The 20,877-nt window shown below is 36.3% G+C and overlaps 1 protein-coding gene across 1 annotated transcript; it reads right to left on the bottom strand.

Moving 5' to 3' along the window:
• Positions 1-12,214: 12,214 nt before the first annotated feature.
• Positions 12,215-14,094, bottom strand: LOC139874682 (uncharacterized). Its single transcript, XM_071862091.1, has 2 exons — positions 13,611-14,094; positions 12,215-13,551 (listed from the first exon to the last, which is right to left on the bottom strand). The coding sequence occupies exons 1-2, from the start codon at positions 14,092-14,094 to the stop codon at positions 12,215-12,217; spliced, it is 1,821 nt and encodes a 606-aa protein (XP_071718192.1).
• Positions 14,095-20,877: the final 6,783 nt, after the last annotated feature.

The following is a 20,877-nucleotide window of genomic DNA, read 5'->3' as shown; positions in this document are numbered from 1 at the left end:
TAGCTAACTTATATTGTATTATACATGTATTCTAATATATTATGTAATCTTGGGATACCATAGACACGTATGCAAATGTTTTGACATATCATATCGAACCATGTGTATATATTATTTGGAACAACCATAGACACTCTATATGCAGTAATGTGGGAGTATGCTATACAGGGTTGAGGTTGATTCCAAAAATATATATACTTTGAGTTGTGATCTAGCCTGAGACGTGTATACACTGGGTCGTGGATTGATTCAAGATAATATATATCAATTTTTTTCTGTACATCTAACTTTGGACAACTAGTTGTAGGTTACTAACGAGGACAGCTGACTTAATAAACTTAAAACATCAAAATGTATTAAAAGTGTTGTAAATATATTTTGAACATACTTTGATATATATGTACATATTTTTTATAGGTTCGTGAATCGACTAGTGGCCAAGTCTTACTTCCCGGCGAAGTAAAAATCTGTGAAAGTGAGTTATAGTCCCACTTTTAAAATCTAATATTTTGGGATGAGAATACATGCAGTTTTATAAATGTTTTACGAAATAGACACAAGTAATTAAAACTACATTATATGGGTGAATGATCGAAGCCGAATATGCAACTTTTGCTTGGTAACCTAAGAATTAGTAAACCGATCTACTAATTGACGCGAATCCTAAAGATAGATCTATTGGGCCTAACGAACCCCATCCAAAGTACCAGATGCTTTAGTACTTTGAATTCGTTTTTATCATGTCCGAAGGTTTTCCCGGAATGATAGGGGATATTCTTATATGCATCTTGTTAATGTCGGTTACCAGGTATTCACCATATGAATGAATTTTATCTCTATGTATGGGATGTATATAGAAATATGAAATCTTGTGGTCTATTATTATGATTTGATAATATATAGGTTAAACCTATAACTCACCAACATTTTTGTTGACGTTTTAAGCATGTTTATTCTCAGGTGATTATTAAGAGCTTCCGCTGTTGCATACTAAAATAAGGACAAGATTTGGAGTCCATGCTTGTATGATATTGTGTAAAAACTGCATTCAAGAAACTTATTTTTGATGTAATATATTCTTATTGTAAACCATTATGTAATGGTCGTGTGTAAACGGTATATTTTAGATTAATATGGAACGTCTCATTTAGATTAAACCTTTATAGATAAAATAAAGGTTATGGTTGTTTTAAAAATGAATGCAGTCCTTGAAAAACGTCTCATATAGAGGTCAAAACTTCGCGACGAAATCAATTAATATGGAACGTTTATAATCAATATGAACGGGACATTTCAGTTGGTATCCGAGCGTTGGTCTTAGAGAACCAGAAAATTGCATTAGTGTGTCTTACCGAGTTTGTTAGGATGCATTAGTGAGTCTGGACTTCGACCGTGTTTTTCTTCAAAAACGATTGCTTAACATTTTTTTTGTTGGAAACTATATATTATTAACATGTAAATATTATGTGATATATTAATCTCTTAACGTGTTTGATATTGTGTGATAGATGTCTACCTCTAGTGCAAATCCCATTGATTCACCTAATAATAATGAAGAGTCGAATATATTTTGGGAAGATTCACAAATTCCCGAAGAGGAACCGGAAGAGGAGGAACCGGAAGAAGAGGAACCAGAAGATGAGGAATCGGAAGAGGAGGAACCAGAAGAAGAAGAGGTTCCGGAGGAAGAAATATTGATACCTATAGTAAATCGATTAAATAAAAGAAAATCCTCAACCAACGGACCAAAGTTAATAATGGTCAATGGTGTTTCCGCCGAGGAAGCAAAATATTGGGAAGATTACCAATTTTTCGATGAATCGGATCCCGATGAGGATTCCGATGATGTTATAGAAATTACCCCAACCCAATTTAATGAGGCAAAAGAAAATAATAAGGGAAAAGGAATCAAAATAGAGAAATCTGATTCCGAGCCCGATGAACTTTATATGTACCGTCAACACCAGTATTTTCAATATCGTGACAATAACCCGGGAACCTCTAAACCACCAGGTTTTTTTAAACCAATGTGGAAAACGACGACTCGTATTAGAGGAACATCATATATCCCTAGAAGATTAGGAAAAATAATCAAGTCCGAAGAAGAAGAAACCAGTGATTCAGATTAGAGGAGTGTGAGCATGTTGTGTAATAACTGTATTGTAGAGTGCTTGTACTTTTATGTTCTATGTAAAAATTGCTTGTATTGTTTGTTATTACGAATCTAATCCTTGTCTATTTTACAGTATAAAAACAAAATGGACGTTAAGGGTAGACAACCGAATATTTTAGAAAACCTACCAGAGGATATGATTGAGGAAATTTTGTCTAGAGTCGGTCAGAATTCATCAGCACATTTAGTTATGGCGAAATTAACTTGTCAAACATTTGAAAGACTTTCCAGCAATGCCTTAGTTTATAAAAGGCTTTCCTTTGATAGGTGGGGTATATCACATTGGGGAGACTTTAAGTTACACCGTGTTTTCTTTAAAGCGTTAAATGTGGGGAACCCAAATGCAATTTTACGCTACGGGTTAAGAACCTATTTTGACTCAACATATCCCAACATAGGATTTCGTGAATTAGAAAGAGCTTCTAACATGCAACATAAAGAAGCATGTTATGCTTACGGGTTAGTGATGTTCGCTTCTTACCAAACTGAGAAAAAGAACATCGGATTGTAGCTTTTAAATAAAACTTTCCCACAAGTGACGGATTCAGTAGTTGGGGTGAGAAACAAGGTTTTAAGATTATTACGGGGCTGTTGGACATTACGAAACCCTCGTCCTTTTGACGATATTACAACATGCTGCCTAGCCAATGGTCATAACGGTTATTTTCCACAAGACCAAGGATGGGAAGTCGTCTTAGTAAAACCAGAATGCATGACTTGTTTCTGGACTTATGAATTACGTGTCTTTATTTCCTTTGCTGAACAACTTGCGTATTAACTAGATTTATCTTCAAAACTGTCATGTATCAAAGTGTACTATATTTCATGTTATATGTAATATAGCGAAGTTGTAAGTTTGAAGAATATTTATATGTGATATATTATTATAATCAGTTTTTCATATGGAATTGTAGTAGTTGAATTGTATATTAGCTACTAAGTATGAACTTAACGGGTAGGTAGTACCCGAATTTAAACTTATAAAACGCTAATATGAAGAAAAAGCTTTTATAAATGAGTTCATATTAAGCTACGAAATACTATTGACTACTCTTAATATTCTGTATGATTAACTCGATTCAGTTGTCTATTTTGAAGGAAATGGCACCGACTACTCGACACACCATGAATATGAACGAAGAGGAATTTCGTACCTTTCTTGCTGCAAACATAGCCGCAGTACAGGCTGCGCTACATACCAACAATAACGCTGAATCTAGCAATGCAGCTAACAGCGCAAGAAATCGTGTAGGATGCACCTACAAAGAATTCACTGCCTGCAAACCTTTGGAATTTGATGGAACCGAAGGACCAATTGGATTGAAACGATGGACCGAGAAAGTCGAATCGGTGTTTGCCATAAGTAAGTGTACTGAAGAGGACAAAGTTAAGTACGCTACGCATACCTTCACAGGTACTGCGTTAACGTGGTGGAATACCTATCTTGAATAGGTATTTAAATGCGGCTTACGCACTACCGTGGTCGGCATTCAAGCAATTGATGAACGAGCAGTACCGTCCTAGAAACGAAGTCAATAAACTCAAGACAGAACTTAGAGAGTTACGAACACAAGGGTTCGACGTTACGACATATGAACGACGATTCACAGAGTTGTGCCTATTGTGTCCGGGAGCATTCGAAGATGAAGAAGAGAAGATCGACGCATTTGTAAAAGGGTTACCAGTAAGGATTCAAGAAGATGTGAGTTCACACGAGCCCGCTTCTATACAGAAGGCAAGTCGAATGACTCATAAACTCATAAATCAGATTGAGGAAAGAATTAAAGAGCAGGCGGCTGAAGAAGCCAACACGAAACAACTCAAGAGGAAGTGGGAGGAAAACGGTGACAAGAGTCACCAGTACAACAACAACAACAATTACAACCATAATCTCAATAACTATCCCAACAACCGCAACAACAATCGCAACAATAACCGCAATCTTAACAATAACTACAACAAACATCCCAACAACAACAACAACAACTACAACAACCGTTTCAACAACAATAACAATCCCAACAACAACCTCAATAACAACAACGGCAACAAAAACCAAAAACAGCCATGTCATAGGTGTGAAGAAAATCATCAGGGGTTTTGCACGACATTTTGCAACAGGTGTAAAAGAAATGGTCATAGCGCGACAAAGTGTGAGGTCTACGGACCAAAGTTTAACAGAACTAAAGGAACAAATAATGCCGGAACAAGTAATGCCGAAACGAATAGTGTTGGAGCAAGTAGTACTAACGCTGTTTGTTATAAATGTGGAAAACCGGGCCACATTATTAGAAATTGCCCGAATCAGGGGAATACTAATGGGCAGGGCCGAATATTAATGCGGAAGAAGCACAGGAAGACCCGGAGCTTGTTACGGGTACGTTTCTTATTGACGATAAATCTGCTTATGTTTTATTTGATTCGGGTGCGGATAGAAGCTATATGAGTAGAGAATTTTGTGCTAAATTAAGTTGTCCATTGGCGCCTTTGGATAGTAAATTTTTACTCAAATTAGCAAATGGTAAATTAATTTCAGCAGATAATATATGTTGGAATCGAGAAATTAAACTGGTTAGCGAAACATTTAAGATTGACTTGATACCAGTAGAGTTAGGGAGTTTTGATGTGATAATCGGTATGGACTGGTTGAAAGAAGTGAAAGCAGAGATCGTTTGTTACAAAAATGCAATTCGCATTATACGAGAAAAAGGAAAACCCTTAATGGTGTACGGAGAAAAGAGAAACGCGAAGTTAAATCTTATTAGTAACCTGAAGGCACAAAAACTAATAAGAAAAGGTTGCTATGCTGTGCTAGCACACGTCGAGAAAGTCAATTCCGAAGAAAAGAACATTAATGATATTCCCGTCGCAAAAGAATTTTCCGATGTATTTCCGAAAGAATTACCGGGACTACCTCCACACCGATCCGTTGAATTTCAAATAGACCTTGTACCGGGAGCTGCACCAATAGCTCGTGCTCCATACAGACTCGCACCGAGCGAAATGAAGGAACTTCAGAGCCAATTACAAGAACTTTTAGAGCGTGGTTTCATTCGACCAAGCACATCACCGTGGGGAGCTCCTGTTTTGTTTGTCAAGAAGAAAGATGGTACATTCAGGTTGTGTATCGACTACCGAGAGTTGAACAAACTTACCATCAAGAACCGCTACCCACTACCGAGAATCGACGACTTATTTGATCAACTACAAGGCTCGTCTGTTTATTCGAAGATCGATTTACGTTCTGGATATCATCAAATGCGGGTGAAGGAGGATGATTTCCAAAGACTGCTTTTAGGACGCGTTACGGTCATTACGAGTTTATGGTTATGCCGTTTGGATTGACTAACGCACCAGCTGTGTTCATGGACCTCATGAACCGAGTGTGTGGGCCATATCTTGACAAGTTTGTCATTGTTTTCATTGATGACATACTTATTTACTCGAAGAATGATCAAGAGCACGAAGAACATTTGAGAAAAGTGCTAGAGTTGCTGAGAAAAGAAAAACTGTACGCTAAGTTTTCAAAGTGTGCATTTTGGTTGGAAGAAGTTCAATTTCTCGGTCACATAGTGAACAAAGAAGGTATTCAGGTGGATCCAGCAAAGATCGAAACCGTTGAAAAGTGGGAAACCCCGAAAACTCCGAAAACTCCGAAACACATACGCCAGTTTTTAGGACTAGCGGGTTACTACAGAAGGTTCATCCAAGACTTTTCCATAATAGCAAAACCCTTGACTGCATTAACGCATAAAGGGAAGAAATTTGAATGGAAAGATGAACAAGAGAAAGCGTTTCAATTGTTAAAGAAAAAGTTAACTACGGCACCTATATTGTCATTACCTGAAGGGAATGATAATTTTGTGATATATTGTGACGCCTCAAAGTAAGGTCTCGGTTGTGATTAGGAAAAAGAACCAAGTCCGAAGAAGAAGAAACCAGTGATTCAGATTAGAGGGATGTGAGCATGTTGTGTAATAACTGTATTGTAGTGTGCTTGTACTTTTATGTTCTATGTAAAAATTGCTTATATTGTTTGTTATTACGAATCTAATCCTTATCTATTTTACAGTATAAAAATAAAATGGACGTTAAGGGTAGACAACCGAATATTTTAGAAGACCTACCAGAGGATTTGATCGTATGTTTTTTTTTTAATGTTGACTAGACTACTTTTCTATTCTGGTTATATCAATTTTGTAGATGTTCATCTTGAGATTCATTTATTTATATTATTGTTTTTCGAAAAAAAGAATAGGACATATGTATGTACGACACTACATTACAGAATAAATTCTTATGAGTTGCATATGTCTTGAGTTGTAGTATCACTTTTTAGTATAAACTAGTTTGGAAGTCCGTGCTTCGCTACGGAGACCAAATCCACATACACATATAATTTCAATACTTTTCTTAATCAATGACTTCCAAAAATAGATAAAAATAATCATTACCTTTTGTATATAAGATAAAAATATAGGTAAAAAGTAAGTGGTTAAATGGTAAAGTAATTAAAAAGTATAATATAATGAATATAATGTTTTAAACTGTGTATTTTTACCTAAAAACTATTAATATTGGACCGAGGAGTAACATATAACAATATTTTATAATACTTAAAAAAGTAAACAATTTTTCTATTTTGTATGTAATATTTGTATATGTTCGGTTTCATATTGGCCGGTGGTCTCCTTGGAAGCAATCTCTCAACCCGTCAAAGAGAGAGATGACTTTCTCTGCTTTTGTGAGTGTTTCACTTAGGGTTGAGAAACAACTTTTCTTTATTGAAGGATAAATGAAGAATTATCAACGTCTCACCTCTCCTATAACCCATACATGTGGGATTGAGTTTTGTTGTTGTGTTGTTGTGTACACCAAATTTTATATTTTAAACAAAAATCAAAGAAATCATTTGTTCAATTACTTAACCAACGTTTTAACCTCCAAAACCCACCAATGGGCCTCTGGGCTGACCCGTCTACTAAAAACCCTAATCAGACTATATATTATACAAACAAAATCACTTTTGCATTAATTAACTTATTTCTCCAGTGTTCTTTCCCCTTTCTTTCATCCCATATACCACACTTTCCTTCTCATTCTTTTTTTGTTATTCTTTTACTTATCATCTACTAAATGTCTAATATCTAATATCTAATTAGGTAATTAAAATTAGTTTGTTATGAATACTTGAAATATTGAAGGTTTTTAGATCTGTTGTATAATCCTTTTAGCCACACGACTTCATTTTAGTTAATCTAGTTGGTGTGTGTGTGTGTGTGTGTATATATATATATATATATATATATATATATATATATATATATATATATATATATATATATATATATATATATATATAGTTTTTCGACTCAAATTTTTGTTTATATATCGATATACATAATATGTATATTTATAGTTGCAAAATACAGAGCAACTGTGTTTATCTATGGATTTATATTTTATACTCCATTGTGGTAAGAAAAAAAAATTCAGAGCAACTGCGTTTATCTATGGATTTATATTTTATACTCCATTGTGGTAAGGAAAAACCAAATGATAATTCAGAGCAACTTTGTTTATCTATGAATTTATATTTTTATACTCCATTGTGGTAAGAGAAAATCCAAAAAAAAAAAAAAAAAAAATTTGCTACAGTAGCTACAGCGGTGCTACAGTAGCTGCAGTGAATTTGGGGGAGGTGGCGGGGTATGATTGGTGGGTTTTGTCCATATTTAACATATAGTATAATTTCATTTTCTGATAATAACAACCAAATCTAAAAGCATAAAATATATTCGTTTTAAGAATCTAAATAGTGAAAAATGGACTCATACTCAATTTCTTAGTCACTAATTTTATATTCTTCTTCAAACGAATCCGTCATCTTTTGTGGTGGTACTTGTAAAAGCAAAGGCTTTACCTACGAGTAAAATTCCTTCAATTTTTTTGGCACAAAAGGGGACTACTTTTGCCATTTTAAGCTTTATCTACACAAGGAATAACCTTTTTTTTTTTTTTTTTTTACAATTTATATAACAAGTGAAGAAAGTTTAGATTTTTAATCGCTTTAGCATATCGATATATTCGAATGAAAAGTGTGTATATATGCCATAATAAGATGTCGATAATAAGATGTCAATGAGACAATGATTGAGTATATCATTCGTTATATAAGCCTTGATTGAAACCTAAACACATTAGTATTGAATTTTTTTGTTTGATAAATTTCTAACATGATTGTAGTAAATTCGAATTTTCAGTGTCAAATGAGAATTCAAATTAGGTTTCAGTTTCACATGAGATCCATCACTTCAGATAGTACAATTAATAAATACTTTCTCCATTCCATAATAAGTGTAATGTTTGACTTTTCAAGGTCTTACTTCTATAATTTGACTTTCAATATTATTGTTTATGTTATATAATATCTAATAAAACTTATTATCAATGAAAACACATTATAAAACCGAATCCATTCATATAAGTTTTATCAAATACTACATAATATAAATAAAATTATTTGAAGTTAAAATTTTACAAATAAGACATTGAAAAGTCAACAGAACACTTTTTATGAGATGGAGAGAAAAATTTTATTATCACTTTTTTAACTGAAGTATAAGTATTTCAGTTCTCATATAAGAAAGAATTGGATTTATTCGAATTATTATATCCGAAATTGATGATTAATTTAGTTGATTACGTTATCGTCAAAACTACTCACAACATGAGCCTAATTTATGATCAATGATGAATTTATCATCATTTTGAGTAAATTCACTATACATATGTATTGACAAGCTGTATTATACTATAACTTACTAATACGTATTTCAGTATTTGCACTGAGTTCATAAAAAGTGATGATGAACAAATCATCACCCTTAATTTATATCTCATTTGATATAATCGTATTATCGACTATATATATCGACTACTCCGTATTATGTTACGACTATAAAATATGAAATAAGCATAGACTTGACAACATGGAATATTTTGACTTAAGCTGCCTTTTGTGAGGAATAAAAAGGACAAAGCGCTTTTATTTGTTTATAAATTCAATTCAATACTTAATAGATAAAGTCCATGAATTTTACATTTTTGTAAGGAAACTCAAGGAGACGATATTTGTAAAGGAAAGTTTTTGACTTTTAGAAAAATTAGTTCGAGAAGTAAATCTAGAATATCCATGTCACATAAAAGTATACTCTAATTTCCAAAAAAATCGACAATCCACAATATATAGTTTATTTTTTTGAAATGCAAAATTTTTATTACTATAGATAAAAAGGAATGAAATACAACTAGTAATTAGCTAGCAAATACAACGATACGAAAAAACCGCACATTCGGAACCAAAGACGATCTAACCAAATCTCATGACAAATCTAGACAAATCACGAGCAAATGACCAAATTGTTAGAGTGATAGAAATACATACGATGCATTTTCATTGATTGAAAGAGTTGTGTACTAACCAATTAAATAATAGCTAGAGCTAAACCTAATGGACTATAGTGGGCCCTTATAGAACACGGGCCAATATGATAAACATAAACATAGTCTAAGAACAATATCCTCTAACAGCCCCCCGCAGTTGTAGCGAGAGTAGCACGTACGCTAAAACTAGATCGAAACTCATCAAACAGTGCCGAAGGAAGTCCTTTGGTGAAAATGACAGCAAACTGATAGCGTGAGGGAACATGTAGGACACGGACGTGACCTTTTAGCACAAGATCACGAACAAAGTGGATGTCAATCTCTAAATACTTAGTGCGCTGATGCTGAACCGGGTTACCAGACATGTAGACGGCACTAACGTTGTCACAGTAGACAACTGTAGCAGAGGACAACGGGCAGTGTAGCTCACGAAGAAGGTTACGAACCCAGCAGGTCTCGGCAACGGCATTAGAAACGCCATGATACTCCGTGATACCACCTCTGCACTGGAGCGAGACGGAGTAGACTGTCATTTAGACGACCAAGACAACATCTTATTGCCCACGAAAACACAGTAGCCGGAGGTAGATCTACGCGTGGAGGGACAGCTTGCCCAGTCGTCGTCTGAATAAGCAACTAATGATGAGGTGGAGGAAGCATATAACCGAAGACCAAGATCGGTGGTGCCCTATATGTATCGAATTATCCGTCGAAGGGCGGTGAGATGGGGCTCACGAGGATCATGCATAAACAAACATATCTGCTGCTCCGCGTAAGTAATGTCAGGCCTAGTGAATGTCATATACTGGAGTGCACCGACCAAGCTACGATATGATGTAGGGTCCTTCACTGGAGGACCCGAAGATGTGAGCTTGGCGTTGGTGTCAATCACTGTCTTACAAGGATGGCAATTACCCATATCGGCACGCTCGATGATCTCAGACGCATACATTTTTTGAGAGAGAAACATCCCAGAAGCAGTACGAGTAACCGAAATACCCAGAAAGTAATTCAGGGGATCGAGATCTGTCATCGAAAACTCCTTGTGTAAGGAACTGATGATCCGCTGAAGAAAAGCAGGCGATGAAGCAGTCAAAAGGATATCATCCACATATAAAAGTAAGTAGGCGATGTTAGTACCCTGTCGGTAAATAAAAAGAGATGTGTCACACCGACTATGCTGAAATCCAACACGCTGAGCATACCCTGCGAAATGCTGAAACCATGCCTGAGGTGCCTGCTTCAAGCCGTTGAGAGACTTTTGAAGAAGACATACATGATTGGGGCGAGAACGTTCACGGAAGCCCGGAGGTTGGTGCATGTACACCGTCTCGAGAGATGCCCGTGAAGAAACGTATTCTTGACATCAATTTGATGAACCGGCCAGTATTGAGATGCGGCAATGCTGAGAACAGTACAAATGATGCCCGGTTTAACCACCGGACTAAATGTCTCGTCACAATCGATACCAACCCGTTTGCTGCGACCATTAGCAATGAGTCACGCTTTATACCTCCTAAGAGAGCCATCTGCATTAAACATGTGCTAAAACAACCACATAGAGCGAATTATGTTCGTGTTCGAAGGGCAAGGTACAAGGGTCCAAGTACCATTGATATTTAGAGCATTATACTCTTCTGTCATAGCGTTATGCTAGTTAGGGTCTTTAAAGGCATTGGAGTAAGTTTTTGGTGTGGGGGATGGATGAGATATGTGAAGATTGAGACGCTGAACAGGTTTAGTGGTGCCTACACGATGCCGTGTGATCGTGGGGTGTGTAGATGTGGTGGTAGATGGATTACTTTGCGTTGGCGGCACAGGGTTTGAGGTTAAGGTGGATTGGTTTGGGTTGGGGTAGGAGGTGCAGTAGAAGGTGGGGTAGGAGGTGCAGGAGAAGGTGGGGTAGGAGGTGCAGGAGAAGGTGGCATGGGGATGATGGTTTCATCAAGGTGACGGGAAAGGAGATTAGGCGGAGGGTCAAGGATTCGTAAGAGGAGGGTTGTGTGATGGAACTGGAAGTGTATGGAAAAGATGTCTCATCAAAGGTGACATGACGGGAAAGAATGATTTTGTGAGTGGTGAGATCAAGGCATCAGTAACCACGGTGATTAGATGGGTATTCGAGAAAAAACGCAGGGGGTAGATCGAGGTTCAAGTTTATTTATGGTGTTAAGGTGAGGGTAACAGAGACATCCGAAGACTCAAAGAGTGAAGTAGTTTGGCGAGTATTTGTAGAGACGAGTATGAGGAATTTCATTGTTGATTGAGGAAGATGGGAGAAGGTTCAGAAGATATGTGGCCATGTGAAGAGTCTCCACCCAGAATGTAGGGGGAAGGAGAGCTTGAAAGAGGAGAGTGCGAATAAGGTTATTAACAGTGCGGATCATAAGTTTGAATTTCCCTTCTGTTGGGAGGTTTGAGTACAAGAGAGATGGATTTGGATGCCATTATTTTGAAATAGTTGTGAAATTGATTGTTGTCGAATTCACCACCCTGATCACATTGGAATGCTTTTATTTCAGTATTAAATTGAGTTTTAACATAAGCACGGAATTGAATAAATTTATCAAACACATCAGATTTATTATGCAATGGTTAAACCCATAAATAATGCGAGAAATAATCCAAAAAAATAACATAATATTTGTAACTGCTAAGACTCGGAACAGGAGAAGTCCATAAATCCGAGTGGACAATATCAAATAAAGAAGTAACATGCGAAACAGAACTATCAAATGGAAGTCTCACGTGTTTGCCAAGCTGACAAGCATGACATAGCACGGGAGACTTCGTTTCATTACATGCAATAGAATTATTGGAAATAAGATGACGAAAAACGTCGATGCTTCGATGTCCGAGACGCTGATGCCATATACTTGAAGAGGTGAGAAGAGCATGATGAGTAGGAGAGGCAGGTTGGGACGTGAATGGGTAGAAATCCCCGGTGCTGTCACATCGAAGAAGGAGATGGCTGGTCAGGTAATTCTTCACAGAAAAACCAAATTCGTCAAAACTAACAGAAACTTTATTATCACGTGTAAAATGGCGTACAGAAATAAGGTTTTTAACAATATCAGGTGTAAAAAGAACGTTATTAAGGTAAAGTGGACGGTTGGGGTTTGGCAAAATGCTATGACCAGTGTTGATGACAGGAATGGATTTCCCGTCACCAACATAGATAGAAAGGTACATGCAATGATCAAAAATGGTACTTAAATTTTTAATACTAGATGTAAGGTGAGTAGTCGCACCTGTATCCATAGTCCAGCCTGTGTTACCATAGTCAGGTAAAGTAGTAGCAGTGAAAGCCTGTGGTATAACAGTTTCCTGGGCTGCAGGTTGGTGACTGAAAAAGCCTGATTGTGGGTTGAAAAGAGTATTAGGCCCACTAGTATGTCCATGTCCATTAAAAACTTGCGACTGTCCAGCACTATTGGGCTGAAATGCCTGTTGCGATCCATTAACAGTACCAGGCCCAACATAATTAGCTTGTGGATAAGTAGGGAAGCCAGGTGGGCTTACGTGCTCGGCCAATGGAGGACAGAAGTTGGGCTTGGGCAAAGTATATTTATTGATAAACTGCTGCTGGGCTTGAATAATACCCAGAAGTTGGGCCTGACTATTATGATTATTATTTGGTCTGATTGTACCCATAATAAAATTAGAGGATCCATTACCAGACGTATTGGGAGCAGGTGTACGATGGGGTTGGTGTAGGTACCTGCACTTTTCACCGAAGCAACATGAACCCCTATTGAAATTACGGCATACCTGGGGTGGTCTAGGGTGTTGCGGCGATGGTGGTGCAGCCTGAGCAAGTAGAACCGATGGTGAAGATGGAGTGCCGATGGAGTTTTGTGACGAGCTAGTGTGATTCTTTCGATTGAGTTGCAATTCTTCCAACTTTAACATCGATCGAACGGTTTTGAAATCTGGAAACAGTTCACGAATAAGGATGATGAGGGATGCGTGCGGTATTTGTCATTGAGACCATTAACGGCGTATGTGACGAGGTCAGGTTCACTAACAGTGGAGCCAAGGTTCTTCAATTGTGTTGCAATTTTGTCGATGGAACGAAAGTACTCTTCGACGGTTTGATCCACGATGGTGATGTTGCGTAGTTCAGCAGTTAACTCGAGTGTCTTAGACCTCTTGTTATCTTGGAAATTTTTTTTTAGAAACAACCATGCTAGGAACGCGTTGGTAGAATCAGAATTTAAGAGTCGTTCAAGAAGAGACTCAGAGATCGTTGAGTAGATCCACATTTGGACAACAGCATCAGCCTTACGCCATGTAGCTGATGCTAATTCTTCAGGTGTAGTTGCGGTTATGATGAACTTGCCAACTTTGAAACCCTCACAGTGAACGGAGAAAAGTTTGCTCCAATGAGGGTAGTTTAATTTTGATAGATCAAGCTTTATAGGAATAAGATTAGAAATTGAAGTGACCGTATAAACCTTGTCATAGGTGGCCATTGATTTGAGAGAGTTATGATCGATTGCAGAAGAAAAAAAGAAGGAAAAGGAGCGTAAATAAAAATGCTGCAGTAGTTTTTTTTTTTTTGTTTTTTTTTTGTTTAAGGTTTTTGGGAAGGTAGGCTCGATACCATGTTAGAGTGATAGAAATACATACGATGCATTTTCATTGATTAAAAGAGTTATGTACAAACCATATAAATAATAGCTAGAGCTAAACCTAATGGACTATAGTGAGCCCTTATAGAACACGGGCCAATATGATAAACATAAACATAGTCTAAGAACAATATCCGCTAACACAAACTACCCCGACAAACCACCACAATTAAACCAGTAAACTAATAAGCATAGAGCTAGTCCCGTAAATGATTCCAAACCGTCCTACAACCGCACAATTCACAATATATAGTTTTTTAAAAATACATGTAGGTTAATATAAAGATTATTACATTTTTTTTTATCATTTTATAGTTTTACTCTTTTTAGCAATTTGTCTTATGTACATACATAAGGGGCGGATTTACGAGGTGGCAGGGAGGGGCCTTGGCCCTCCCAAAATCCCAAATAGTTAGTGTATATGGTTAATTTGTTGTAGAAGGAAACATGAAAATTAAATTTTGATTTTAATAAAGAAGTTATAAAAATGGCGATGGAGCAAAGCAGAAACAAGAAGAAGATAAGTTATGTACTTCTGTTTTAATTTTCAACATAGCTCTATAGTTTTTACAAAAGTTCACTTATGTCCCAACATATTTAAATTATTTTAATTTTGTGTGTCATTACAAGGGATGTTTACGGTATATTTTACCTGATATTTCGTCAATGGATCGATATATTTCTAGTACGAGATAAAATCATATTATGAGTTGCATCCTTCTAAAACAAATAAGAGCAATGCTAGCCCACTAAATTTAATTAAAAAAATCCCAAAATGTGTTAGTTAATTCGTTACTCGATGGTGAAAATGTGTGAGAGAGAAAATATATATATATATATATATATATATATATATATATATATATATATATATATATATATATATATATATATATATAGAGGGCGAGTTCGGCTAGGGCATCGAAGAGGTACAACGGCGGTGACTTCCAACAACGATTCAAATGGTAAAGCAGAAACGATCTAACATCGTTCATGTTCTTCAACTTTCTGGGAGACTTCAAAGTTATCGATCTATGGAAGACCTTCAAGCCATACGGTTCAGTACGAGATGTGTATGTTGCGGGTAATCGTCTCAAAGGAGGTGAAAAGTATGCGTTTATCCGATTCGCAGACGTCAAAGATTCAGATGTAATGCTAAGACGATTGGAAGGGATTAGGTTTAGAGAGAAACCTATCAAAGTTTTCAAAGCTACCAACTATAAACCTAAGGTGGATTGAAACAACCCAACCCGTATTAAAAGCCGGCCCATAAAAATTCTTCCTTTTAATACGCGTCAAATAATACTTTAGGTCCCATTTATGTTTCCAAAACATCTTTATCACAATAATAAGTTCAATAAGCTTTTAAAACATTTAATACATAGTTTAAATATCCGAACGGGTAAACATGACCCGACTATTTAATTCCAAACAAAACGAGCATGGTGATTGGGGATACGCTACCCAATCCTAAAACGAGTACAAAAGCAAGATCTTCTTAGCAACCTAGCCAAGATCTCTAATCCCCAAGCTTACCCGAGCCGCCAAACATGCAACCTATAAAAATAGCAACAACGAGAGGGTAAGCTAACACTTAGTGAATGATAATATGCTACATACATATATATGTATAAAATGGACACGCCACAAAAATATCAAATACCGTATACTGTACGATCTCTAAGCAACAAGCTAAAGATATCAACAACAAACATAAGTTCACCAACGAGGATGTGAACAACGCCAAATAGCTACACCCGGAGGGTTAGCTACATCACGACAATACAACAATATATATATATATATATATATATATATATATATATATATATATATATATATATATATATATATATATATATATATATATATATATATATATATATATATATATATATATATATATATAAATATATATATATATCACAATATATAAACGAATAAGGTTAACCCCTTAACCCATTACCGAATACCAAACACCACAATGAAGATTGGCCGAACAACCCGAGCCTTAGTGAATTCGCACATCCCGATATTCACTTCTTCACCATTTCAACAACCGAGGTTGGCCGAACTACCCGAGCCTTAGTGAATTCGCACAACCCGAGATTCACTACCTCATCAATAAGATGACCGAACAACCTGAGTCATCATGAATCCGCACTACCCGAGATTCACTTCACAACATCAAACCCACGGTCACGGGATTATAAAATCCACCACATCGGGGTTATCCACATCACAACAATATCAACCCTTCGCCTTTGGGGTTATAACATCCAAATCATAACCACGTGTGATAACGTACACACAATGTGTACCTCGCTAAAGGTAATCAACCAAAACGCACAACCATGCCAATTGGACCTATACACAAGTCCATCAAATCCACCTATATGTGAAGTAAGCTCTATAACCGAGAACCACTTCACCCGACCCGCACCCATCCTACACATACATATGCACATAGGATATTAACACTCACCTTGTTGCCTTGATGAATGCTTCCAAATAATCCGTAACTCGTCAATGGAAAGTACCTATTCCATTATCACAAATTCAACAACACACTTAGATTGGATTTACAAACCAACCCAATTTGACACTTAGTGCAATTTCGACCCAAATGCACTTCCAAGGACAAACCGCGCCCAAACTAACCAACAATCACTAACACAAGTGATAATGGTCCTAATATGCCAATTAAACCCGAACACAAGTGTTAAACACTTATCGTTCTCAAAATCGCCCATAAACCCTAATTTTGACCCATAAGGTCAAAATCTCACCATTTACAAGTTTTGACACTAAAACATGTTTAACTCGGTTTTATACTTCAACTTAATCCATTTTAAGTTTACAAACCTCATCGAATCGACATTCGGGTCATAATCCTCAACAAACTCTAATTTTGACTCTAGTCAAAGTTAGTCAACCACAAGAACCCTAAAGGTCTCCAAATCACCAATAATCACTAATGCTAGTGATTGTACACCATTTACAAGTCTTAAACATGGTTAAATCATTAACCAACCCAAAACCCGACATTAACAACAATAAACCCGAATCTTGGTGTTAACCTTCAATTAACAACTAAATGGGTACTATCTATGAATCATACAATCAAAAGCCCCAAAATTGAATGATGAACACAAGAATGAAATTCGGATTTAGAGCTTACCACTAGTATCACCGTGTAGATAAGAACGAGGAGAACAAACTTGTCAACTACGCCAAAGATCAAATCCCGCTTCTTCCTTTCCAAAAATTCCTTTGAAATCAAGTGGGTGTTTGAGTTTGAGAGGAAAAATGAAAAGAAAAGGAAAAATAAAATGAGAAATGAAATGGGTGGATGAGGTTAAAGCCTCAAATCTGGCTCAAACGTGAAAAGACCAAAATGCCCTTGCTTCTCATTTAATATTACAAAAATCCGGCACCAGTTTGCCCAGAATGTCGCGCCTCGGCCTTAATCGTCACGCCGCGACCTTTGCCTAGGTCTGGGATCATTTTTTCTCAAGCTTCTTATCTGGATTCCAGTTAAATGCCGCGCCGCGGCCTCTTTCGTCGCGCCGCGACGTTCAACGTGGTCTGACACCTTTCCTTGCATACAAGACCTCAACACCCAAACATGTCTCGAACCCTTCACACGCCTATCGTACATACACAATACACCTATAAATCATATACGGGGAAAATGGGGTGTTACAACTCTCCCCCACTTAGACTTGATCACGTCCTCGTGATCCTCGTCACTTAACCAAACGGACCACACTTCACGGTCCTCAAACATAAGTCCCAACCGACTTTCCTAAGCAATTCTTCCCAATGAATTGCCTTTACCAACTAAATCGTCACCCGCGATTTATAAATTCCACAATCCGAGCACTAAAACTTGATCAATCCCTCACATCGGGAAACTCTCAACCAATCTCGAACCGAGATTCCAACCCTCTAGCGTACCATTACCAAGTACAATGCTAAAAGCAACCAAGTCTCAACCTAAGGTCAACAACCTGAAACGATGAAGACCGAACCAAACGAATCCTTACGGATAACACCAAATCACTAACCATCCATTGTATTGCGCAACACAACCAATACGCAATTACCGTAACATCATAATCCAACGGTTAAAACCGATAGCGCCCAAACGACTATGGCAACGTAAATCCCAAGGTGTACCAAATCGACTATTGTCACACCCGTAACAACACGTGAGCGAAACACGGCTATCGCACCACTAATTATACAACATGGTCCTCACGACCCCACCATCGGCGTATAAAACAACCGATAGATCACACCACACGGTCCTTACGACCCCACCATTGGTGTATAAAACAACCAATAGATCACAACATGTGATGACCCAGAAATTTCTGACCAAATTTAAACTTTATCTTTAAATGATTTAATGTTTCCGACACGATAAGCAAAGTCTATGAAGTTGAATCTTAAAATTTTAGAACTGTTTCATGTATTAAATTACATTTGACTGCTCTCGACGATTCATGAACAATTATATGTATGTATATATATATATGTACAAGTAAAAACGACTTTCCTACCGTAAAACACTATTTGCTACAGTAAAATGACTTTCCTACCGTAAAACACTATTTGATACAGTAAACACTATTTGATGTCGACGAACTAGCAAACAAAAACAGGATAAGGCGGCCATGCGATCGCATGGTAAAAACACTGAAAACTCATGCGATCGCATGAGGTACTGTAGCAGGCCACATACTATAAAAACTCGATTCATTCCTCTGTATTATTATTATTTTTATATTATTATTATTATTATTATATTATTATTATTATTATTATATTATTATTATTATTATTATTATTATTATTATTATTATTAAGATTAATATTATTATTATTAATCTTATTATAATATTATTATTAGTAGTATATATACCTAAAATACTACGACGAGGTTATGAGCGTGTCACCTTCAAAATGGGTTTTTGAGCGGGATAGAGCTAAGGAAATACTCGGGAAATATATAAGTTCACAATTAATATGTTATATTGTACATTCTTCAACTTTGATTCAAAAATTATTAACTATGCTCACAGCGATATACAATCGTTTTCATACAAATTCAATTACATATTCTGATATTGACGGATCAGAATCCAAGTCATAACTCTGAACCGGTGAAATCATTCTTAGATCTCTACATCTTTCAAAGCTATACTTTGACTTCAAAACTGTGAAAGATCCTTTGGTATTGTTTTTACCAAAAATAACCTTGCAATTCCTTTTCAAAGTATCCAGTATTATCAACCATTCAACCAGTCAACGATGACCTTTCAGACTTGTAATTTTGGCATATACGTTTTCGTTACTGGGGAACCTTTCATGTTCTACCACATTAGCAGTAAATTTACCAACAACTTTATTGATCTTTGACCTTCCGAAAAATCCTTATACTCATTGAAACTGTATCATGTACTCATCCACATCTTGTAACGGCAATTGCCATACCAACTATCGGGAATTAGCAATCAGTATCTTGAAATCTTGTAGCACGTCTACGCCAACAGTTATATGTGTACATATAACATGTACCTCCTGGACTTACATACTTCGAATGTGAAGTTTCCGAAAAACACCCCAAACTACGAAACTAGTTCTCCGAATTTTGGAAAAATGTTGATGAAGCAGCAAAAACTGTAAACGACCTTAACAGTCAAAAGTTTGATAATAAAGAATAGTATAGTGGTAAAGCATAGAAAAAGAGAAGGTTTGGAATTGAAAAACGGATTGAGCAGACTATGAAGGAGGCTGTGGACAAATCACAAAGACTAAATATACCTTCAAAGAATCCAAATGATTCAGAGTCTGCTGAAATCATTAGCGAATACCTTGCTCCTTACTCTAAAACCTTTGCGGATAATATTCTTCATCATCATCTTATCTTAAATATTCTAAGATATCATCGTATCTCCCATTATAAATATCCTCCATATTTCTGAAGATATTTTTCGAAACCATTCTTATCTGAAATCATTACCTCTTCGCGCTATCTGTGTTACATCATAAAAGAAACTATTTTAGTTTCTAAAATCTGAAAAATTCGAAAAAAAAATGGATGTTTTGAAGTAATGTTGGGAACTGAAGCATGAGTTAGTATAATATAATGACACTTGATCAACGTGATTATATTATAGTAAGTCATGTTGAGTTTCTAATGGAATGTGACAAAGGTTCACAGATCACACCCTCATCATAAATCATGTTACATAACTCTTTCATTCTATATAATCTCTAAATATATCAAGAAAATATATTTCTTGATGATTCGGTCTTTTCCGGATATTCTGTTAATTTGACAAGTCGGATTGTGCCATTACCGTTTCTTTCTTAGAACATTAATTATGTTTATTCTGAAATTCATACCTACGAATTCTGGACCATTATTCGGTTGACTTAAGGTCGGGAAGAGAAAACGAAAGCATGAAGCTCCGAAATATAATGGAGAACATAAAGCCCGATAACAACCCCGAAATTACAAATCGTGTATATCAATGCGTATAGCAATATAAAGACACGGGAGAATGAAAAACACTATAAACCCAAAGTAATAGTAGAAGAAAATAACTTCCT

This window comes from Rutidosis leptorrhynchoides, chromosome 11 (assembly GCF_046630445.1).
Source record: "Rutidosis leptorrhynchoides isolate AG116_Rl617_1_P2 chromosome 11, CSIRO_AGI_Rlap_v1, whole genome shotgun sequence".
NCBI classification, from domain to species: Eukaryota; Viridiplantae; Streptophyta; class Magnoliopsida; order Asterales; family Asteraceae; genus Rutidosis; species Rutidosis leptorrhynchoides.
The sequence above is the reverse complement of the archived record's forward strand: the minus strand, read 5'-3'. Positions and strand labels throughout refer to the sequence as shown.